At 59.4% G+C, this 23074-nt stretch overlaps 1 protein-coding gene and 1 long non-coding RNA gene across 4 annotated transcripts; one reads left to right on the forward strand and one right to left on the reverse strand.

Moving 5' to 3' along the window:
* The first annotated feature begins 1037 nt into the window (after nt 1–1037).
* LARS2 (leucyl-tRNA synthetase 2, mitochondrial) lies at nt 1038–21240 on the forward strand. 3 transcript variants are annotated; one of them, XM_061565827.1, is made up of 21 exons: nt 1039–1298; nt 2760–2975; nt 7223–7351; nt 7940–8031; nt 8373–8433; nt 8594–8683; nt 9038–9181; nt 9337–9444; nt 10041–10203; nt 10744–10848; nt 11008–11123; nt 11650–11936; nt 12482–12580; nt 13476–13613; nt 14125–14228; nt 14574–14756; nt 16344–16513; nt 16845–16922; nt 17177–17288; nt 17848–17981; nt 18136–21240. In XM_061565827.1, the coding sequence occupies exons 2-21, from the start codon at nt 2763–2765 to the stop codon at nt 18322–18324; spliced, it is 2715 nt and encodes a 904-aa protein (XP_061421811.1). In that variant the 5' UTR covers nt 1039–1298; nt 2760–2762; the 3' UTR covers nt 18325–21240. The 3 variants fall into 3 exon arrangements, 2 of the variants coding, with proteins under 2 accessions (XP_061421811.1, XP_061421812.1); XM_061565828.1 differs by having other exon boundaries at nt 1297–1453; XR_009756129.1 differs by lacking the exon at nt 18136–21240 and having other exon boundaries at nt 1038–1298; nt 16344–16517; nt 17848–17911.
* On the reverse strand, nt 3413–5610 carry LOC133350968 (uncharacterized). Its single transcript, XR_009756130.1, has 2 exons — nt 4805–5610; nt 3413–4386 (listed from the first exon to the last, which is right to left on the reverse strand). It is a non-coding gene; the product is annotated as an uncharacterized LOC133350968 (long non-coding RNA).
* Nucleotides 21241–23074: the final 1834 nt, after the last annotated feature.

The following is a 23074-nucleotide window of genomic DNA, read 5'->3' on the forward strand; positions in this document are numbered from 1 at the left end:
TCGGGTGCAACCGCAACAAACAAAAAACAAAAACATGAACAAAAAACATCTTAAAGTGAATATGTGACTGAGTGCAAACAGAAAATCCAAGAAAAGACAGCAACATATTGCAGAAAAATCACCGTACACCAACGCTGTGCAAAAATCCCAGTGGGATGCAAGTCAAACAACAACAACCACAAGACAACTTAGATTAAGGCCATCAGTCTAACTCTGTACTACAACAAACAAACATGGCCAAACCAAAAACTTTTCGAAAATCACCAAAATAAAGCCATAAAAGCAATGTAACAGTGATCATAGGAACTGTGACCGAATTTTCACAATAAACGACGTAAACAACATGTACCACCAAACTCTGCAGCCATAGCTGGCTGCATGAGTCACTCCACAACAGCAGGAGCATCAGTCGGAGTATCAACATTTGTCAATGCACCTTTAAGATCAGCACACTAAATCAAAACACAGATCATACTTTGCAGCGATCATCCGGATCGCAACACAAGCGGTAGTCATCAGGAGAAGGGGGTCACAGCCTCTAAAGGCAAACTACTTATAGCATTTCCCATAAATATGCTAAATTCATCTTGATATGCAAATTATTTTGTCAAGGCGCTCTTCCCCCTCCAACCCAGCAGCTTAAATACACGCTCCAAGCCTGGGGTGTTTCATTCAGACGCTGTCTTCCCGACAGACCTGTTCTTCACTTGAGAACGGCTGCTTGCGTTGTGGCCGAAACGTCGTGAGAATTGTATTTTATTATGTTTTATTTTTATTAGTTTATTATTTCCCTTCTACGTGACTTTACCGAAAGACCCAAATTGTATGAAGCTCTTCTAGTCAACCGTGCTAGTCGGAGGTTCTGGGTTAATTAAAGACAAGCCACAGAGCTGGTAGACTTGCACTTTACACCGAGGAACATGCTTTTAAGACCAATATCTGTGCATAGTTTATATTGTTGATGTCACCTCAAGCAATGCTCATCGGGACACATTCCTTCAAAAACTGTGACCCCTCCCTTGGTGCAAACGCGCAATCTCCAACTCGTGTCACCCACTGTTTATATGCCATGAATGAGGGTTATTGCCCGAAACGTCACCGATGCTATACCTCTTCCTTGTAAAGGCCACAAACAGACGGTGTTGTTGTTGTTGTTGACACGGACCGTGTTGTTTGTGCGCCGCACGGAGTGTGCACAGCCACTGCGGGGGCTGCCCCTGAGCAAGATGGCGCGCGCGGCTCGCGCCCCCTGAGCAAGATGGACGCGCAGAGGGCGACCCTGGCAGCACGTGTGGACGGTACAGTACACCACCACGGCACGTGTGCGCGCGTGTGTCCGCTGTGTATCGAGCAGTGGAGAAGGCACTGTTTGTAGTGGGTACACACAACTATTGTCGGCGGGCGAGAGCGGATCGGTCTCAGACAACCGCACGCCGAGTCGCCTGCTGTACGCGTGAGTGTTGCACACAGAGAACATCAACAACAATGTTGATGAGGATCTTGTTACAGCGCGCACAGTTTCTGTTCACTCGGAGAGAGCGAGCGCGAGTCAGAGGCGCGGCAAGCCACAGCCTGCAGAACCGGCGCCAGCAGATTCCCAAGTTCTGTGGTCCGATGTTGCGACGTTTGCCCAGCTCCATCATCAATGAGTGATCATCACCGTCTATGACATGAACAATGTCGCGAGTTGTCGTCTCGTTTGCATGGCTGTTGAATCGCCCGTGCCGATGAAAGTCACACACATGGCGTGAACCCCGTAGATGCTGTGTGTGTGTTGTGTGGGGAGCGGTGGAGTAGCGGTTAGCGCTACGAACCCAGAGACCCGGGTTCGATTCCCGCTCACGGCCAACACCGGTGACGATTATCTGAACCGATCCTGGGCCTCCCCTAGGTCGACTCAGCCTTAAATGAGTACCTGGAGCGGTGTGTAAACATCGCCACTGGGGAGACAAAGGCGGTCGGGCGTGGTGCTGGCCACCCACCCCCTCGTGTGCCGTGCCGGCCTTCGTAGGTGCTCGCTAACAGCACTTGCCCCTACAGTCTGTTAAGGCTACACGGGGGATCTTTGTCTTTGTTTTTACACACAATGCCCGTACTGTCATTGTCGGATAATTGTGCGAGCGGTGGGGCAGTGGTTTGCGCACTGCGCGATTAACGCAGCAGCTACCCCGACTGTCTCTTACCCACCACGGCTAACATCAGTGGCTACGGTACTTTGTGAACCGGTCCTGCTCTCATCCAGCAGTGGATAGACCATCGCTGCCGGTGATGAAGAAGCCGAGCCAATTGAGTTAGAGGAGCACCCAGTGCCATCGATTGCCGCCGGGCGCGTGACGCGGATGAAATGTAACGCGCGCGCGTGACACGGACTCGCGCGCGTGACACGGACGCGCGCGCCGGGTCCACTAATGAGTGCTCCCGTCCGGGAGATCTGATGACAAATCCGTGCCGATGTCCCGAGTCTCCTCCACCCCGTCGCCTCACCTCACCCCGTGCAATTTTTTTGTAATGAGCTCTGGGATGAAAAACTTCCGACCCCTGACCCCAGCCGCAGTAGTGAGTTGGCCATGCGACTCGCAGCCCAGACACGGCCCCGTGACTTCATTCCAGACCACGGCCCGACCACGGCCCGCAGCAACACGAGGCCCGCAGCAACACGAGGCCCACCGCACGACAAAACCCGCGAGAGGCGACGTCCATCCGTCACGGCGCTCAACTAATGAGCCGTGCCCATCGTGGCCACCGTCCGCGTTGTGCAGGTCATGCTGCTGAGGCTGCGCCTGCGGGCCCCCCGCGTGCCGTGGGCCCCCCAGCGCTGCGCGTGGCCCCCGCCGCGCCGCGGGGTCCCGGCGCGGAGCATCTACAGCGAGACGGGGCAGTGGGAGAAGCGGTACACGGCGGAGACGCGCGCCAAGGTGGAGCGCTGGTGGAGACCCAGGATCCAGCAGATCTGCAAAGAGCTGTCGCGCTCCTCGGTGAGACGCGGGCACACCACATCCAGTATCGCCCTCGCTCGCTCTGGCCGTGGCTTCGACTGGCCACGTGTCGCCGACTCCGGTCTCGACAGCGATCCGGAAAATATCCGGTTTAGAAATTTATGCATAATGATGATGCTTGTTCAACCTCAAGGGCTTATGGATCCGAGGCCATTATCGTCAGATGATACTTGCGCATCATCGCAAGGTCCCTCTGCATTCCAACTGAGTGTCAGGCATTGGAACCACGTGCCACGTGGAACCGCGATTTAACTCCCCACGAGACACTAATGGGAACCGCCTGTCCCGTTTGTCCCATTTGCAAGGGAATACACCTCAAAATGTAACTGTAGCATAACGGATCTCGTCAATAACAGCCGCCAAGTGAAATTCACAAAGGTCGTGTTCAATGCGCATAATAGGAAATTAAATCACAATCGTCTGAAGCGGTTTTATTAAATTAATGTAATCAAGCCCGTATCATAAAAGCGCTTGTAAAAATAGTGTCGGAGAGGGTAATAAGTCCGGTGGGAGCAGACCGCTCGGTGCGTCCAGCGCCACAGCGGACGCAGCGACGCAAGCTTCTTAATCCCCACCGCCGCCTCTGTCCATCCGGCAGCACACATTAGGATACACTGGGATTAGACGACCAGCAGGTCGAGTGCTGGCGGGGTAAAGTAAGAGAACTCCCACCTCTTCCAAGACGTCTGGCCAGCGTGGGAGACGAGGCCACGGAAGCCTCTAAAGGTGCTCTGCAGAGCACCTCTCTGGTGGAAGCCCTTCCGCCAGCAGTGGCGTGAGCGAGTTATTGCAGGGATGCGCCTTTACCTTCCCGCAGCTGGTGTTTGCACGCGAGAGTGGCATTTGCACGGACGGCGCAGTTGCAAATCGATTCGTGGAACGGTCCACGAAGACCTCGTGAGACGCCTCTCTAAATGAGCATCAAAGCCCCCCGGTGGCTCGCAGCGCACGAACCCACAGCGCCGATTCGTCCCGGGGACGCCCGAGTAAACAAGTGCGATCCGCTGCTACGCGGCCCTCCCGTGCGCTTTCGGGTCGTGCTGCACGACGTTCGGCGCGGTGTCCGACGTTTCGCTCCGCGTGCTGCTGGGAACGGCTGGTTTGAGCCGGCTCGGTTGTCCCTCCGTCATAAAGCGCCGACGGCTGCTGCTGACGTTGCTGCTGGCGTCGCTGGTTCTTGATGCTGATTGGCTCGGCTCGGTTCGTCGCGGGGGGAGGTGAACGGCTCGGTTCGGTCCCAGCACGTGGAGCAAAACGTCCGACATGGCGCCGAACGACGACGCGATGCGACTCAAACACGAGGTTCAAGTCGCCAAGTGCGGTTTGTGTGACCGCGAACTCGAGAGACGAGGATTAGCCTCATTTTGCAAGCGCGAACTCGGTCACCAATCTGACAAGAGCAAAACAGATCATTTGAAGCACAACAATAATGCAAATAGAAATATGAGCAAGCACAACTGCATATGGTTAACATCTTAAAATATTTCACAATTCTAATTACGTATGAATGAATTAATTCCCTGTAGCCTAAGTCGGCTTGGGCAGATTATTTTTCGGCTGATCGTAGCGCAATTACAAAATAAGTTACAGAAACATTAAACAGATATAGGGTGACTGTGGTACGAATACAGATGAGGATATACGAGTCAAGTGGGCAATGTGAGTGTGGGAATTGTTAGTCTGTGGGCAATGCGAGTCATTGAACAACGTGAGTCTATGTGCAGTGTAAGTATACGGTGACTCTTGCCATGAAATGTAGACACGAGGATATTCAATAATTGCAAGTGAAGTTATCGTGCAGAATCGACCTTTCGGCATCGAGCCGCTCTTGAGATGGGAGAGGAGCCAAGGGCGTGCGTGTGTGCGTGAAGCGATGGCTCCAGCAGTTTTGGGGCGTTGACAGCGATGGAGTGAGGCCCACGAAAGTCTCCGTGGCGCCACGCGCTTCAGCGGTGCTGTGAGGAGCGAGCACCGGAGAGGCGATGCGCGGTGTTAGCCGGCGCACGGCGCGAGATCGCCGTGCGAGCCCCGCTCCACCCGGCTGCCCCGTGCGTGGGATCGGAGTTCACGTTGACTCCCCCTTTCCCGTGACCCCGGCCCCTGAACCGTTCTCGTCGTGGCTGCAGCCACCGCTGGGCTCAAACCGGCGCGATCGATGCGCGTCTCCTTAAAACGCGGTCTCTCGCCCGCGATTGATTTTTGGGGCGAGGTGAAAGTCCTTGTTCCGGGATTCTTTAAATCTCTACGCTCGGTCGTTGACCGTGGTTCGTTAAAAACCCACGGCGCTCTTGAAGTCGCCCGGCGCCGCCGGAGCGAGCGCCTCGGCTCTCGCTCGCTTTGTCCCTTCGTGTCAGGGGGTCGGAGGTCATCGTAACAGTATCCTTGGCGCAGCACGGAGTCCGGAGGCGCGGGCGTTACCGCGCTTTTGTGACAGCGCGTACGGGCGTCGCACCGAACACGCAATCCCATCCGCTTAAATATTTGCGCCGAGTAAATATGTGGCGGTATAATTACAGGTCCTGTGACCTTAAGTTGACAGTGACATAGGCACACAAACCGCGCGATCCATTTATAGATGTTGTTGTTGTGAGCCGGTAACTTCCTTACCGCTGGACAAAGCCCCCCCCCCCCCTGACAAAGCCCCCCCCCGTCTTCCTCCACCCCGCTGCTCCCCGCTGCTCCGTGCGGCCGTGGCCTCTGCTGCTGATGCCGTCTCTTCCGCTGTTTCCTTCCCTGTTGGCTCTCCACTTCCATGACAAGTCCGACACAAATTACTCTCCATTCGATTTGCTTTAGTTACAGCATCGCTGACCTGTGTTATTCCTATTTAAAGATACCCCACGGATTTATGATGATCCAACTATAGAACCCCACGGATTTAGAATGACCCCTCAATAGAGATCCCACGGATTTATAATGACCCCGTTATAGATACCCCACGGATTCATAATGACCCTGCTATACAACTCCACTGATTCATAATGACCCTGCTATACAACTCCACTGATTCAAAATGACCCTGCTATACAACTCCACGGATTCATAATGACCCCACAATGCATCTCTGTGAACTACAATATTCTTTTCTCTAGAGTTTCTCCCCACAATTTAGTTTTTTCGGGCATCCACGAGTTTATCGCTGGCTATATTTAGCGGTTGTGTTAATTACGTTTGATAAGAATCTCCCGTGGACGGTACGCTACCCCGCTAAGCTGGCCACAATGCACCTCCAGCCCTCCCCTTCCTCGCTACCCGCGGGCGAGCGGATGGATTCCATTGGGAGCGGATTACCGGGGACATTGTGAACCGCTCCGGTGGGGGAACGCGATGATCCGGCGCCAAGCGGTCCGGTACGGGACCCTCGCCACTCCAGAGATGGCCCGCTTGCCCGGGTCACGACCTGCAGAGCCCAGAACCTCGTGGGTTCACCTGGTTGGACCTCGTTATCTTCATCAGCCACAGGGAGGGCTAGTATTGTAGCAGTGGAGCATGGGGGTAAGGTGGGGTGGTGTGTCCAGCACCGTGCCCGGCCGCCGTTATCTCTCAAGTTTTGATATTTACACACTCCACCAGGTACCCATTTAAAGCTGAGTAAACCTAGGGGAGACCCAGAACCGGTTGAGACAATCATCACAGATGTTGGTACTTAGCGGGAATCAGATTCGGGTTGTCGGGTTCGTGATGCACTGTGCTGACCACTCCACTGCCGTGTATAATGGGTGTGTATGTGAGAGTGCTTAGGGAGCAGTGGCACAGTGGTTCATACAGATCATACTCGGCAAACCGAGTTCGATTCCTAAACTCGGCTATCGTGAGTGATGAGTGCTAACTTGTCCTGAGCCACAGCTAGATCACCTCAGCCATAAAAGAGTACCTGGTGATGTGGTGGTGCAACGATGGCGTGGAAGCGATGTGGTGACACAGCAGTGAAGATGTGGCGGTGTTGATGATGTGCTGGTGGTGGTGATGGTGTGCTGTTGTGGTGGTGGTGATCATGTGGTGTTGATGATGTGCTGGTGATGGTGTGCTGTTGTGGTGGTGGTGATGATGTGGTGGTGATGATGTGGTGGTGTTGATGTGGTGGTGGCGGTGGCGGTGTGCTGTTGTGGTGGTGGTAATGATGTGGTGGTGTTGATGTGGTGGTGGCGGTGTGCTGTTGTGGTGGTGGCGGTGTGCTGTTGTGGTGGTGGTGATGATGTGCTGTTGTGGCATTGCCTCCTCCCCAGGCTGAGAAGCCCAAGAGCTACGTGCTCTCCATGTTCCCGTACCCGTCGGGGAAGCTGCACATGGGGCACGTGCGCGTCTACACGATCAGCGACGCCATCGCGCACTTCCATCGCATGAACGGCAAACAGGTGACCACCACACCACCACCAACACCACTGGCACTACCAACACTAGCAGTACCGGCACCAACACCACCGACACCACCACTACCAACACCACTGGCACTACCAACACCAGCAGTACTGGCACCAACACCACCGACACCAGCACCGACACTGCCATCACTGTGACCACCAACACTTGACACCACAAACACGGCCACCACCGCCAGCGTCACCACCCGCATACCTCGCGACGGCCCAGCGCGTCGTGCTCTGCCGCCCCGCGGCTTCCCGAGGGAGCGAGCGCCCGGCGCGAGTGCCGGGCCGCACCTCCGTTCCGCCGCCGCCGCCGCAACCGCTCGGACTCGCGGTGCGGTCGACGGCGAGCGCGTCCCCAGACGGGACCCAGAGCGGGAGGGGGGTTACCGTGAACGCTCCTCTCGTGGCGCCGCGGCCCGTGACCACCCGCCCGACCCCACGACCCGCGCTCCATCGCCTGTGTGCGGTGGAGGGTGTCCTCCGCCCCGTGCCCAATGCCGCGTGCCCCGCACTGCGTGTCCGACGCGCGGTTGCCCCCTAACCGGGCGCCCCGTGCCCCCTGCCGTGCCCCCCCAGGTGCTGCACCCCATGGGATGGGACGCGTTCGGGCTCCCCGCGGAGAACGCGGCCATCGAGCGTGGCCTCGACCCCGAGGAGTGGACAACGAGGTGGGGGGGGTCGCCGTGGCGACGTGCGGCTCGCAAGTGAACGCGAGCATTCCAGATGTATAACGTCGGCAAGACCTGCGCTTGGATTGGCACTGGACTGGCATCTGTGCCGCGGGCGGCGTGAGGTGGTGGCGCCCCTGTCTGGGGATAAGAGGGAATTGCAGGGACCCGAGAAGCGGTTCTGTGACGTCATCTTCCAGGGTCGCTCCTCTTGCACGGCGGGGCGCCGCTTTCGTTACTTAGCCCCGTGACGCCCCCAATTCCTAACCCTCCTAACCCTGCGTCACAAATGCCGATGTCGAAGCGCACCCGAACGCGTGCAAACGTGTGTCTGCGTGCAGCAACATCGCCCACATGCGGACTCAGCTGCAGAACCTGGGCCTGTGCTTCGACTGGGACCGCGTGAGTAGCACCCCGACTCGCCCCGCGGATACGCGCGTACGTTCACACGCTGTAGACACACGTGGGTTGCTGTTGGCGCGGCGACGGTGCGGCGGTGCGGCCCGGCACGGGCTGATGCGTGCCGCGCCCTGCGCGCTACCCGCCCCACGTCTCGTTCCAGGAGATCTACACCTGCAAGCCGGAGTACTACAGGTGGACTCAGTACCTGTTCGTCAAGCTCTTCGAGGCTGGCCTGGCGTACCAGAAGGAGGTACGCGACGGACTCGCCATTTGTACGCTTTGGTCGTCAGAGTCGCGAGAAGGGACGATGGCCGATGGTGTAGACTCGTGATGGAGCGGAGGCCAAGGGGACATCCCCGACAGAGATGGAGTGATACGATGAGCCAATGTGCGGGTTCCGGATGGATTGTGACATCGCAGCATCATGGGAGATGCCGACGGCCTCATCTAGCAGTGACTCCTGCGAGAGCAGAAGCCCTTAAAGCCCGTGTGGGGTCGTGGTGGTGGGTGGTGGTGGGTGACATGCACCTGGCCTGGCACCGCGGTGACGGCACCACGATGGTTGTTGCTGTTGGGTGATTGTGGGTGACGTGTTGGTGAGCAGGCGCTGGTGAACTGGGACCCCGTGGACCAGACGGTGCTAGCGGACGAGCAGGTGGACGAGTCCGGTCGGTCGTGGCGCTCGGGAGCCGTGGTGGAGCAGCGCTACATCCGCCAGTGGTTCCTGCGCACGACCGCCTACGCCAAGGTGGCGCGAGCGCGGACGCACGCACGCGCGGACGCACGCACGCGCGGACGCACGCACGCGCGGACGCACGCACGCGCGGACGCACGTGCCGGCACCGGCGTGGGCCGGGCGTGGCTGCGGCCGTTGAGCGTCCACGTGCGGTGTGTCACCGGCAGGCGCTGCTGGATGGGCTGCAGGAGCTGCCCGCGTGGCACGGCGTGCGTGCCATGCAGGCCAACTGGCTCGGGGACTGCTCCGGCTGCTTCCTGCACTTCCCCCTCGAGGTGACGGCCACCGCACACGCGGCGCACAGACAAAGGTCCCCCGCGTAGCCTTCGTCAGACCGTTGGGGCAAGTGGCGTCGGCGAGCACCGCTTAAGGCGCAGGAGGGGGCGGGTACCACAGCTTTTGTCTCCCAAGTGTCGATGTTTACGCACCGCAACAGCTCATCATTTCAGGGGAGTCGGCCTAGGGTAGGATCAGGATCTGTTCAGATATTCGCCACTGATGTTGGCCGTGAGTGGGAATCGAGCCCAGGCCACCGAATTTGTAGCGCAGTGCGCGAGCCACCGCACCACCGCTCTCCACACACACGTGTGTGTGTGTACACTTGTGTTGTTCTCGCTGCTAGTTTTGACAATCAAGGACAGTCGCTTGGGTAGTTTGGGTTGGTAGCGTCGCCCTTGATGAACAGACCTCTCGGTAGTTGAGGCTGCCCGTGTCACCCGTGGTGACATTCGGTTCGTTCGCACTCTCAGCATCACTCTTGATGGACAATTTGTCAGCTTCGCCCATGAAGATGAACATTCCGTTGGGTAGTTGAGGCTGCCGGCGTCTCCCGTGGTGACGAACGATCGCTTGTGTGGCGGTGGCGGGGCAGGTGGACGGCGAGCCGACCGGCGAGGTCCTGCCGGCCTTCACGTACGCGCCGGAGGCGGCGCACGGCGCATCGCACCTCCACCTGCTGCGCCGACACCGGCTACTGCACCCCAAGAGCCAGCTGCGCGCAGCGTTCGGCGGTGGCGACGTCTCTCCCGACACCGGTCAGTCCCCAAATCATCCTCACGAGCCGTGCTCGATCGGTCGCAATCGAGGTCACTCGGTCTTCGTGCCGCTACCACCACCGCACCTCCTCCTCGCTACTGATGCCCTCTCCCCTACGCCAGACCCCGCCGCAGCAGCCGCAGCAGCCGCAGCTGCTGCCGCTGCTGCTGCCGCACAGTCGAGAAGCGCAGTAGAGACGCTCCCGGCCTCCAATGTCCGCCCCGACGGTCTCCCGCCGTCGCCCAACGGCGCAGCAGGCCAGGCCTAGCCGGGTCGGGCGTGATGTCACGTGCGGGCGGGCCGTAGAGAAGAGTCGCGCTCTGGCGCGGCTCGCCCTGCTGCGTTCCCGGCAACACGGAGCGTGTTTGCTCGTCGCCCTTTCCGCTCCGGTTCCCGTCTCCTACGTTTGTGACCGTCCGGCCAGCGGTCGTCATTGGAGTCGTAGTCTCCGTGTCATACCAAGGTGCCCGTGGCGCGACAGCGAGTCGACAAATCAACCCCGCGTCACCGTGTGCACCGCTCCGGCGCTGTCTCCACAGACGTCCTGACCCAGGTGAAGGCCGTTCACCCCTTCACCGGACAACGGATCCCCGTCGTCATTGCCGCCAACTCGGAGTTCGAAGGTTACCTGGAGTGCGTGATCGGTACGCCTTCGACAATATCAGCCGCGATCCATCCACTGCCGGGTGAAGACATTGGTGCTCCGATGGTGATTTTGGTGGTGTTTCGGTTGTGATCGTATGGGGATTCGGTGGGGGTTCGGTGGTGATTTGGTGCGTCCGTGTGCTCGTGAATCGTCCCAGGAATCCCCGGCGCATCCCCCGAGGACGCCGCCGTCGCCGAGAAACTGGGCCTGGAGCGCATGGCCGTCCTCGAGAGCCTGCCCGACGGCACGGAGAGAGTCATCAACTCCGAGCAGGTGCCGGGAGAGCGCGGGGAGAGCAGGCAGAAGAAAAGGGGAGAGTACGGGGAGATGCAAAGAGACTCGTTAGCGTCGTCTTTTCTGGGTTCGTCACGCTTGGTGATGATTTCCGTCCGCACTTTGTCACCTTCGACTAAAGTGAAGGAACGCCGTTGGTGAAAGTTTTCGCCGTAAATTCCATGAACAGATTCACCACTGGCCCCGAGCCACCCTCTGGCCGCGTGGTTGGTCCACTACCCGCCCCACAGTGGCTCAAAGGGAGGGCAGTGCCCGGAGCCACCAGGCCTCCCGGATTCTGCCCACACAGACAGAAACACAGACGGGTCGCTCAGATCTCATCGTCATCATCGTCATCATCGTCAGCCCCGATCAAAGCACTTCGTTGACAAACGCTTTCATCACCAGTTTTGTCCAGTTCAGCCAAGTGGAGCCAAAAACAAACACAGATCATGGGTCCCTAATTTCGTCCACGGAAATTGACGCTGCCTCTGTCCTCTGACCTCCGACCCCCCCCCCGCGGCAGCTGTCGGGGCTGGAGCGGGGGGCGGCACGCGACGCGGCGATGCTCCTCGCGCGCCGGCTGGGTGCCGGGGGCCACGCGACGAGCGCCAAGCTGCGCGACTGGCTGGTGTCGCGCCAGCGCTACTGGGGCACGCCCATCCCCGTGGTGCACTGCGCCGGCGCGTGCGGCGCCGTCGCCGTGCCACCCTCGCAGCTGCCCGTGCATCTGCCCCGCGTCGCCACGTTCACGGGCAAGGGCGCGTCGCCCCTGCTCGCCGCCACCGACTGGCTGCACTGCCGGTGCCCCAAGTACGGTGGCCTGGCGCGGTGTGGTGCGCGTGCGTCTATCGTGCTGTTAGGGGAGCAGTAGTGTCGCCGTTAACACGCTGCGCTACTAACTTAACGACCTGAAGTTTATTCCCGCTCACGGCCAACACCATTGATGGTCCTGGGCCTCCCTTAGGTCGACTCAGCCTCGAAATGAGTACCTGGTGCGATGTGTAAGCATCGCCACTAGGGCGTGGTGTTGGCCCTTGCGTACCGTGCGGGCCATAATAGGTGCTTGCTAACGCACCAACATCCTGATACTCCGTATGGTGCGAAAGATGCACATGGACATATGCGAGTCTTTGTCTTTATGTTTTTGTCATGTCTGTGTGATGGGCATGAGCTAGTGATTGAGTGGGCGTGGCTATGTAAAAGTGGGTGAGGCAGAGGGAGGGAGGCGCTACCAGCCGTCCTATTTGAGCCTCGCAGAATTTCGGTATCGTGACCGTCGGCATCGTCCTGGCCGTGACGTCAAGGCCACGAGCTGCTAACGGCCGGGGTCCACGGCCTCTGCCCATCTGCGCCAGGTGCGGCGGCCCGGCGCGCAGGGAGACGGACACCATGGACACCTTCGTGGACTCGGCCTGGTACTTCCTGCGGTACACCGACCCCGACAACGACACGAGGTGAGTGGCAGGCCTGGTGGCGCAGGCCTCGCCCGACGGGGCTGCTCGACCCCCTCCCCTCCCCGTGCGCCCCTCCCCCCACGGCAGCCATCGTGTCACCATCTCGCCCTGTCCTCAGATTTGATGGTTCCACTCCTAGAAGCTGCGCTCCCCTTCTAGGATCGTCGGGGTCACTTGAATGGATCTCATAAGTAGTTCCACGTTGTCTCCTTCCACAGGCCATTATCTTGGCTATTCTTTAACACAGGGTGCATTGGGGTAAAACCTTGGATAAATAAACATTTTACAAAATATGCGTTGGCACTCGTGCGCGGCCTGCGCTGTGAATTACGGTCGTGTTCGGGTCCCGGCAGGATGTGCGGGCGGAGGCCGAGATGGAGATCTCCTGATCCGCGCGCTCTGTTTACGATCTAACTCTGCGATTGGACTCTCAAATTGCTGCTTCTTCCGGCGAGTGCCGGGGTCAAGGAGCCGAGCGTCCCCGCTCCGAACCCAGATCGCCGAATCGTCACGTCAGCTCCCTGGGCCGTCCGCACACCAGACAACCAATCGGCAGCGGTTTCGCTAGGAGCAGGACGCAGTACCGCACCCTGTGATTGGTTGATCTTTGGAGAGTGGAGACGGAGTCTTTGCAGTGGTGCGGTGCGTGTGGTGTTACAACTCGGTGTGTATTGTGGTGCTGTTGGAGCGTGGCGTTATAGTGTTGGTGTAGACGCATGCTGCAGTGTGGTATTGTGCCCTTGTGTTGTGGCATTATGTGCCACAGTTTGTGGCCTGAGGTCACGGTATGGTATGGTGCGGTGTAACGGTGCGGTGTGACACGCCGGTGTGACATGGCGTGATGTGAGAGTCCGGTGTGATGCGGTGCGGTGTGTGACGCGGTGCGGTGTGACAGTGCGTTCTCGCGGGCCCGTGCCGACCGCTGGATGCCGGTGGACGTGTACGTGGGGGGCAAGGAGCACGCGGTGATGCACCTCTACTACGCACGCTTCCTCAGCCACTTCTGCCACGACCAGGGCATGGTGGCCACCAGGTCGGCTCCTCCGCCGCCTCCTCCGCACCCGGCACGCCGCATCCAGTCGACCTTCTCCCACAGTTGTTGTTCTTGCGATTGCCCTTGTTCACCCGGGAGAGCCTCGTCGAGTTCACGTCCTCCCTGTCCTGCACGTGTGTGTCCTCCGGGTTCTCGGGTTTCCTCGCACAGCTAAAAGAAAAAACATGCAAACATCCTCAGCGCTGAAAAATCATCTGAGACTTTGCTGGATAAATAAGCGGAATAAAAATAGACTATAACGGGCCTTTTGAGCATGATTCCAGAGCTCCCCACTGGATGGCAGGCTAACCCTGTTAGAATGTCGAGAATTTAGCATGGCGATCGCCCATTGAACAACCGTCCGGGGTGGTACCGTGGGATTGCATTCCGATTCCTGCCAGAGCTGCCCAGCACCGGTCTGCACCTTGTGCGTGTCTGCTTTGTGGTGCATTAAAGATTCCCATTCACACGAATGGAGATTTGTAGAAATGTCTTCTGCCACGTCCTCCAGGGAGCCGTTCCGGAGGCTGCTGGTGCAGGGCCTCATCAAGGGCCAGACGTTCCGCCTCCCGTCCACCGGCCAGTTCCTCCCACGCAGCGAGGTGCTCGTCAGCGGTGAGCCGGGGTCACGTGACTTTCAGACAGAACGTTGGGGGGGAGGGGGGGGAAGGCGCGTGCCTGGCGGTGGCGGGGGCGGTGAGCTGGCGTGCCGTGGTGTACGGGCGGTCGCCGGTCCAGCCGCCTCAACGCACTTGGCCGCGGCTCGCGATGGTGAAACGCGGCCAAACGCGGCTCGCCGAAGCGGTCGCCGGGTTCTCTCCCGGACGGTGCCGCGACCGCTCGCCGTGCCGTCGCTTTGGCATCGACGTGACCGCCCGGATGCGGGTGCCGCGGCCGCGCGAGTCCCAACACCGCCGTTGCTCCCTGCGCCCCGCGGGGCCCCCTCTCGATCCCGCGCAGGCGACAAGGCGACGCACCGCTCGACGGGCGAGGCGCTGGAGGTGACGTGGGAGAAGATGAGCAAGTCGAAGCACAACGGCGTGGAGCCAGACGAGGTGCTGGCCGCCTACGGCTTGGATACGGCCCGCCTCTTTCTGCTGTACGCCGCGCCGCCCGAGCAGGACCTGCTGTGGGACAGCAAGAGTGGGTGGCGCCGGCGTCAACCCCACCGCAGCACCACACGCTTGACCACGCCACGTGCATCACCACGTGCATCACCACGTGCATCACCACGTGCATCACCACGTGCTTCACCGCACTGCCCATCCCACCGCAACTGCTGTGTCAATCGCCCCTCACTACCGGTACCACTGTGGCACCCTCGCTCTGCCACCTTTACCACCTCACTGTGCCACTATCATACGAACTGTACAATCCCTACTGTGCCACCTGTAACACTGTATCACCTGTGTTCCACCATCCCTGCAATCACCCACTGAGCCACTGGTCCCATGCCAACACTGTGCCGACGCTAACCGTACAACCCACCCTCCCCACCACTCCTCTGCCACCGGAGCCGTGGCCTTCTCCGCTGACCCCGCCTGCTACAGGGGGGTGGGGGCTGGGGCAGGGGGTGCGGGGGGTGAGCAGTGCAGCTTCCCTGCTCCGTTCACAATGGCCGGTTTCGCGGCGATCCTGGCGCCGCTGCCGTTGCCCCCCGCGCCCGCCCGCCCGCCCGCGCGCCGCGTGCCAAGAGCGAATTCCTGGCTCCGAGCCGATCCCGGCTCGGCCGTAATTCACAGTGGCCGCCCCCCCCGCTCCCCCTCACACCCCCCACTCCACATTCCGTCTTCCTTCCCCATGACGCATTGTCCCGAGCCTCTCTCCGCCCGCTGCGCTGCTCCCCGGCCGCGCAGTCGGTGCTCCCGTCGTGGTCTTGTCGCTCTTTAGTCGCTCGCTCAGTTTAGCCGCTCCCTCAGTTTAGTCGCTCCCTCGGTTTAGTCGTTCCCTTAGCCTGGTCGACTAAAGAAAATAGACGAGTGAGGGGTGCACAATTCCCCCCGCACACCCCCGCAGTAAATATTACGAGGTCAGCCAATCGGTGAGCTCGGGTCAACCATTTTTTGTCTAGCCATTGACCACGCCTTGATTCCTCGGTGCACTGCCGTCCCTCGTCACGTGATCGACGGTCTCGGGCTGCGGCCTCGTTCATACTCGGTAGTGCCCTCTCGCTTGTGCCCCCTCTGTAGTTTGTATGTTTAACTTTGTTTGCACCATACGTAGCCAACTGTGCTAATCGGAGGTGCGGGGAAAGAACTAAACACTAAAAGCAGCCCTCTCAGAAATTCCCTCTTGCTTTGGGCTGTGCGTTAGAAGTCCGAGCCATCGTCGCGCTCGATGAGTTTCATTCCACTCAGTCTCCGTTGACACAAATCACTGTGGCGATGAATATTATCGTCACTTATTGGGCGTGTGTCCCACCCAACGTTCCATGCCATTGTGTCCCATTGTCCTGCCCGTGTTCCCGTGTACCCTGTGTGCCCGTGTCCCCTGTGTTCCCGTGTACCCATGTGTGCCAATGTACCCCCCGTGTGCCCGAGTGCCCATGTACCCCCGTGTGCCCGAGTGCCCATGTCCTCGTGTATCCATGTCCCCGTGTGCCCGTGTCCTCGTGTCACGGTGTCCCCCGTGTCCCCCGTGTACCCGTGACTCCATAACCTCGTGTGCCCGTGTCCCCGTGCCTCGCGTGCCCGTGTGTTCGGTGCCATGTGCGGCCGTCGGCGCTGGCAGCGGACGCACTGCCCGGCGTGCTGCGCTGGCAGGTGCGACTCTGGGCCCTGGTGTCACGCCTCGTGGCCGGCAGGGCGGCCGCGGGGCCGCTCGACGCCGGCCTGCTCTCCGGCGACGAGAGGGTGGAGGCCGCGACGATCCGCGAGCAGAGGAACCTCACCGTCCGCAAGGCCAGTGATGCCAGCGTCTCCCCGCGGCATCGCAATCCCAGCGTGTCGCCGTCCTCATGTGTTCGTCACTGTGTCGCCATCTTTGTATGTTCGTAAATGCGTCACTGTCTCGTGCGACGGTGGCTGCGTCACCGCCTGTGCGTGCGCGACATGCGCTAATGCACGGTAACACGTAAACACCCGGTGACGCACATTTGTCAACCCCGCCGATTATTTCGGCCGTAAATTTGCGGTTCGCGTGCAGCAACGGCGCGCGCAGGGTCGTGCCTTTGCGTGCCGCGGCGCGCGGTCACGACGATCGCTGACGCCGCGCCCCCCGCGTCTCCTGCAGGTGACGGCCGTGTTCGAGGAAGAATTCCTCCTCAACTCCGCCATCTCCAGGCTCATCGGGCTCTCCAACGTCCTCACTGTGAGCGCAGACACCCACGGCACTGCCGGTCCCCACTCGGGTCGACGTGTTCATCGCCGCGTCACGTCCCCGCCTGTTCCGGGCCACGTCGTGCGACCGTGTGAGACGTGTTGCCGAGACGGCGCACGGCTGATTGGTCTGTACAACGCGCGAAAAACTGGGCAGCTCGCACGTTCCCGCCGCGCGCGTGTACGCTTGCGTTTACTCGTGCGTGTGTGCGTGCGTGTGCGCGCGTGTGTGCACCTGTGTACCAGAACGCGTCTGCGCGTGTGGCGCTGCTCAGCGAGGAGTACGAGGAGGCGCTCGCCACGCTGTGCCTCCTGCTGGCGCCACTCGCGCCGCACCTCGCCTCCGAGCTCTGGAGAGGTGACGCCGTTCGCAAGCCGCGACCAGCCGAGCGAGATCGATCGTGTCGGCGTACACGCACACACGTGCACATACAGAAGCCCGCGCCATCTCTCTACTAATTGTAGAAACGTTTAAGATAACATTGTTATCAATACATGTTTTTTAATGCACGTGTAACTTGTAATGTGTAAGCACTGTGGTGCTGCCGCTGGTGTCTCCCGGCCAAGTCGCCCTCGACTCGGGGACTCGACTCCTGGCTCTGACACCAACGAGCAGCAAGTTCCAGAGTGAGATGGGACTTTTACCCCCGGGAATTCTGACCCCTTTCCCTGCCGCTGGGGTTGGAACACGATATTGGGTTCGGATGTCTGCCCAAGGTTTCTTACAGCCCTGTGCAAGTTGACTTTCGTCTCCACAAGATGAATGGGCTAACCACCATTATAATTATAGGTGTGAAGAAACAGAATGACTCACGGGGGGGTAGGGGGGTGGGTGTTCAACTCACGTCTCGAATTCTGACCCCGGGGTCGTGAGTCTGCGGGCGGTCAAAACGAAACTCTGACTGTGGCGTGCCCAGGCGTGGGCAGCGTCCCACACAAGCAGACGGGCCGGAAGTTCGAGTGGGACCGCGACGTCCTGCAGCAGCCGTGGCCCACCGCCAGCTCTCAAGTCGTGGAGCGGGAGCCCGGCATCGTGAACGTGATGGTCCGGGTACGATCGGCCACGGCCACGTTTCAACCGCTCGGCCGCGGCGTGCGGCCCCCCGGGACGCGCCGCGCGCCTTCGCCGCCACGCGCAACCGTGGACGTCTTGGAGAACCGAGGTGAGGAATCTCAAGCGGTGTCCGCGTCGTGTGCGGGCGCAGGTGAACAACGTGGCGGTGGGCTCCGTGCCGGTCCCGCGGGAGGCGGCCGGCGACGCGGAGGCGGTGCGCAGCGCCGTGCTGCTGAGCGCGCTCGGGGCCGAGCACCTGGCCGGCCGCACCGTCCACAGGGCCATCCTGTCACACCGCACGCCCCTCATCAACTTCCTGGTGGAGCGGGAGGATCCCTGAGCCCCCCCCCCCCTCCCTCCCGACCTTGGGACCACGCGGGGGAACCTGGAACCGCTCTGCAGAGGAGCAGAAACGGAGACGGGGCGACGAGTGAGCCGACAGCCCGAAGGGACAAGGATGCAGTGGAAGGGTTTTTCGTCATAATTTTTTTTATGCCAATTGTGTCAACTGCAGCAGCCTACGAGCAACGCTGCACCGCTGCTCCGTGCTCAAGGACCCCCCCAACGTCCCCGTTGTGAACGCAGTCCGGGAGGAAGGAGAAAGCGCCCCGTCTTCCCGCAGTGGAAATCTGCGATCCGACAAGACGGCCCGAGTCCTCGCGAAGAACCCGTAACCTACACGGCGGGAGCACGGGAGGGCAGACCGAGCAGCCGAGGCGGAATGCGGATTCCTCCCCCGTCAGCCGTGCCGGGAGAGTTGACGCAATCTGGACGAGACGCCCGTATAATTACGGCTTGCATTAGCGTCAAGCTATTTAAAATGCTCTTGCCAAATCATAATGGGGGTTGGGTGATGAGGCCTCGCTCGAGGCTTTGTTGTGTCGTGGTCTCGGGGATTATGGGCGTAAGGGTTGCGAACTCAGCGCCGCTGTTTGAGTTTGGATGTCGCATGTCGGTGGTAGCAAGAAAGAACCTGGCGCTGAATCTGTGTTCGTCTTCCACGCGTTGCATTTGACACCAACTGGCATCCAGTAGCCTCGCGTGGCTGTCCGATATCCCCTCCCCCCCTAGTAACCTGGCACCTGAACCGCTGTGGCCCGTGGGCCCCGCTGGACTTGTACCGCCTGCACGCCCGGCAGCCACGCCACTGCTGCTCGCCGTAGTTGTGTCGCGTTGTGCTCAACACTCCCGCACATCATCACCGCCCGTGTATCGTTGTCGCTTTGCAGATCAAGTTCTGTGTGATAATTCAGCACAAGCTCATGTGATGGCGCTTGGGGGCATGGGGGGCGGGCAGTGTGCGTTAAGTATGGCACGATACTCTTTTAACTCAGAATCGGAATATTTATACTGCAGAAGGAATCCGAAGAGCTATAAAGCTCCGTTTCGCAGATGTCCAGTAGGGGCGGGTAAGAACGTTACAACAAACTACAAAAAACAAATCACCCAAGCACATTCAAATGAAACTAAACAATCCCCATCGTACCAGGCAAATGCCACTTGAGGTATTAACTGCTACAAGAATTCGCCTCTCAAAAGAACGAGCTGTGAAGGAAGCTGCAACGAGCAACGGCGAACGACAACCGAGAGCCCGGCGGAGAGCGCTGTGGGAGTTGGCAGCTCGCTCGCTCTCCACGCCACTGCCCCTGCCTCGCTCGACTCGGGCTTGCTCAGACTTGCCGGAGATTGGTAATGAAGGGCTTCTGCACGTGGATTTTCTTTAACACAGTGGATAAAAAGAGGTCCAAAACGCCGAGTGGCATCAACAAACAGCACCATCAAAGTTGCAATTAGCGGTGACGCGGCCTTGCTCGAGCGCGGCTCGCCGCTTGTTACAGGGGTTCACGGTTCGAATCCAGCGGCCGCCCTGGTTATTGCTGCGGCGGAATAACCACAATAATACTTAGCGCCGCCTGCTTCACTCACAACGGGCATTAAAGATGCCCTGACGCCGTTCACAAGCGTAGGCCATTGTGTACCGACGTCAGGGCCTAAATCTGCCACACAAAATACTCGCACTAAATTGGAACTCGGCGTTGCAATTATCGCCTCCAACTGGCAGACGAATGCCCTAAAGTTCGCACCTGGCTGTGCCAATAGTGACGTCTGCTGGCCACGACGCGGGGGCTTCAAGACTTGCTGTTCCTCCTCCGTTGAAGGGGCGCAGAGTACAGCGGGTTCACTAGACGAGGGGCCATCGTTTGGGTTGCGTGACCACAATGGCACTGGGCGTGTCTTTAATGTGCCTCAAGGCGTGTACCGCAGACTCACACGCGTCTGTGGGTCTCGCCTGTCTGCGTCTCTGGGTTTAGTTTAGTCCATCGTTTAGGTTGCATGGCCACTAGCTCTACTGCGGATTGTCTATTGTTTTTTCCATTTATGAATGAGACGTGAGCCATGGTTCCTGTCGACGATGTTCTCTGACGCGGTCGATGGTTTCCACCAGGCGAGCGACGTGAAGCCCCCGCCGTGAATGAGCACGTGGTGCCGCATGAGCACGTGGTAGTCGCACGTGGTGCCGCCTGACCACGTGGTGCCGCCTGACCACGTGGTGTGAGTGCACCGCGACCCGTTAGAGCGCGGCGCGATTGGCCCGAGCGGCAGCCCAAGGCATCGGCCCCTCCCACGCGATTGGCCAATCGCGTTCGAAAGATGAAACGAAGTGGGTGGGACGGTTTGACGGAATCGATTCTGTCGAGTATCGTGGAGAACGCGCGTCTCCTGCAAGACGACGCTGTTGACCCAGGGAAGCCTCTCCGAGTCTCCAGACTGGTGCTTTTTCTCTTCAGCAGGGACCCTGCCGAGTCGCCGGGGTATGGGGCGATGTCGCTGCTGTGGTTCGCGCTCCTTTGACGCGGGAGCAAGAGCAGCAACTGCGTTAATCACAAGGGGGCCGTCCATAAATGACGTCACGCACCTAGGGGGGGAGGGGTCAGACATTTGTGACGCCGTGTGACGAGGGGGGTCAAAAATCGTCCAAAATCGCGTGACGTCATTTAGCCGCTTACCACCACCAGCCACGGCCAGTGCCCTGCTGGATGAGGTCCCTGCCCACGGTGTAGGGGTTTGTGTGGCCAGACTGCACGCTGGCCACTGAGTGCCCAAGTTGGTTTGTGTGGCCAGACTGCACGCTGGCCACTGCGTGCCCAAGTTGGTTTGTGTGGCCAGACTGCACGCTGGCCACTGAGTGCCCAAGTTGGTTTGTGTGGCCAGACTGCACGCTGGCCACTGAGTGCCCAAGTTGGTTTGTGTGGCCAGACTGCACGCTGGCCACTGAGTGCCCAAGTTGGTTTGTGTGGTCAGACTGCACGCTGGCCACTGCGTGCCCAAGTTGGTTTGTGTGACCAGACTGCACGCTGGCCACTGAGTGCCCAAGTTGGTTTGTGTGGCCAGACTGCACGCTGGCCACTGAGTGCCCAAGTTGGTTTGTGTGGCCAGACTGCACGCTGGCCACTGCGTGCCCAAGTTGGTTTGTGTGGCCAGACTGCACGCTGGCCACTGAGTGCCCAAGTTGGTTTGTGTGGCCAGACTGCACGCTGGCCACTGAGTGCCCAAGTTGGTTTGTGTGGTCAGACTGCACGCTGGCCACTGCGTGCCCAAGTTGGGGAGTGTGGCCAGACTGCACGCTGGCCACTGCGTGCCCAAGTTGGTTTGTGTGGCCAGACTGCACGCTGGCCACTGAGTGCCCAAGTTGGTTTGTGTGACCAGACTGCACGCTGGCCACTGAGTGCCCAAGTTGGTTTGTGTGGTCAGACTGCACGCTGGCCACTGCGTGCCCAAGTTGGGGAGTGTGGCCAGACTGCACGCTGGCCACTGAGTGCCCAAGTTGGTTTGTGTGGCCAGACTGCACGCTGGCCACTGAGTGCCCAAGTTGGTTTGTGTGGCCAGACTGCACGCTGGCCACTGCGTGCCCAAGTTGGTTTGTGTGGCCAGACTGCACGCTGGCCACTGAGTGCCCAAGTTGGTTTGTGTGGCCAGACTGCACGCTGGCCACTGAGTGCCCAAGTTGGTTTGTGTGGCCAGACTGCACGCTGGCCACTGCGTGCCCAAGTTGGTTTGTGTGGCCAGACTGCACGCTGGCCACTGCGTGCCCAAGTTGGTTTGTGTGGCCAGACTGCACGCTGGCCACTGAGTGCCCAAGTTGGTTTGTGTGGCCAGACTGCACGCTGGCCACTGCGTGCCCAAGTTGGTTTGTGTGGCCAGACTGCACGCTGGCCACTGCGTGCCCAAGTTGGTTTGTGTGACCAGACTGCACGCTGGCCACTGCGTGCCCAAGTTGGTTTGTGTGGCCAGACTGCACGCTGGCCACTGCGTGCCCAAGTTGGTTTGTGTGGCCAGACTGCACGCTGGCCACTGCGTGCCCAAGTTGGTTTGTGTGACCAGACTGCACGCTGGCCACTGCGTGCCCAAGTTGGTTTGTGTGGCCAGACTGCACGCTGGCCACTGAGTGCCCAAGTTGGTTTGTGTGGCCAGACTGCACGCTGGCCACTGCGTGCCCAAGTTGGGGAGTGTGTTTAGACGCGGAGGCTTAGAAGTGCAGTACAACAATGGATTTAGCTGCACTTCATTCGACGAAAGTTTCAATTAAAAAAAATTACCACCTCGGTTGTGGGGTTCAGCCAGCCCCTGAGTATGCGGGATGTTTGTGTCTGGTCACGTTCGTCATCCAGCAGTGGATAAGTCATGCCTGTTCATCATGACGCATTCCTGACGGTGGTGGTGTTGGACTCCGTACCCAAACATGTCACGTTGAACCAACAGTTCCAACAACACTGCCAACGTTGGCTCATCGTTCCAGGTTTAGTGGGTTCACACGAAAGTGCACTTACAAACGTTTAAAGTACTTACATATACTGTACATACAGTTACCATAACTGTACACCTGCCTGCACGAATACAGTAGTTACACACGTGTACATAATTGTCTCAACATATACACACAAATAAACTTTAAAAACAAGACCAAGTTGCTATAAGCGACCACCTACGATGGCTGGCACGGGACACGAGGGGGTGGTGTGGCTCGTACCACGCCCGGCCGCCTTTGTCTCCACAGTGATGAAGTTTGCACAGCGCCCCTCAGATACTCG

The sequence above is a fragment of the Lethenteron reissneri genome, chromosome 35 (assembly GCF_015708825.2).
Source record: "Lethenteron reissneri isolate LAM-NWPU_2019-01 chromosome 35, ASM1570882v1, whole genome shotgun sequence".
In the NCBI taxonomy this organism is placed as follows: domain Eukaryota; kingdom Metazoa; phylum Chordata; class Hyperoartia; order Petromyzontiformes; family Petromyzontidae; genus Lethenteron; species Lethenteron reissneri.

Bases quoted from the DNA above. Each gene is read 5' to 3' on its own strand.
- LARS2 (XM_061565827.1), top strand. From the start codon at position 2,763: ATGCTGCTGAGGCTGCGCCTGCGGGCCCCCCGCGTGCCGTGGGCCCCC. The intron at 2,976-7,222 runs GTGAGACGCGGG...CCTCCTCCCCAG, and splicing joins AAGAGCTGTCGCGCTCCTCG to GCTGAGAAGCCCAAGAGCTA. The intron at 12,581-13,475 runs GTGAGTGGCAGG...GCGGTGTGACAG, and splicing joins GACCCCGACAACGACACGAG to TGCGTTCTCGCGGGCCCGTG.